The sequence below is a fragment of the Apaloderma vittatum genome, unplaced genomic scaffold, assembly GCF_000703405.1.
Source record: "Apaloderma vittatum isolate BGI_N311 unplaced genomic scaffold, ASM70340v1 scaffold6186, whole genome shotgun sequence".
Lineage (NCBI taxonomy): Eukaryota > Metazoa > Chordata > Aves > Trogoniformes > Trogonidae > Apaloderma > Apaloderma vittatum.
In genome coordinates this window covers 1-313 of record NW_009719878.1, presented here as the reverse complement: position 1 = coordinate 313, position 313 = coordinate 1, and the positions used below count along the sequence as shown (strand labels likewise).

The following is a 313-nucleotide window of genomic DNA, read 5'->3' as shown; positions in this document are numbered from 1 at the left end:
CCCGGGCGTCGCAGGCACTGAATGTTATTTTGTGCTCCGCAAATACAGAGCCTGTCAAGACCGAAGACTAACCAGACCACCATGGATCGGTTCAGCCCCATTCTGCCACCGACTTACTTGCGGATTTCCATGGCTTCTTTGTTATCGTGCCTGAAGAAGTCATAGGACTTGTAAGACTTCACCGCTTCCCGGCGATACACTCCTAAATTAAACACTTCACACGCGCACACACACAAAAAAAAAAGACAAGTGTGTGAGACGGCGTCTCGGGGACCGATTCTTGCGGCGCTTTCTGCCAAGGGCAGAGCCGTCC

General features: G+C 52.1%; 1 protein-coding gene across 1 annotated transcript in view; it reads right to left on the bottom strand.

The window, feature by feature from the left end:
* The window catches only part of PFKFB2 (6-phosphofructo-2-kinase/fructose-2,6-biphosphatase 2), a 7,660-nt gene extending 7,448 nt beyond the window's left edge, over positions 1 to 212 (bottom strand). The window contains exon 1 of the mRNA XM_009870808.1: positions 118 to 212. Coding sequence (XP_009869110.1) covers positions 118 to 131 — 14 coding nt within the window. The 5' untranslated portion in view covers positions 132 to 212. The remainder of the gene's footprint in view (positions 1 to 117) is intronic.
* Positions 213 to 313: the final 101 nt, after the last annotated feature.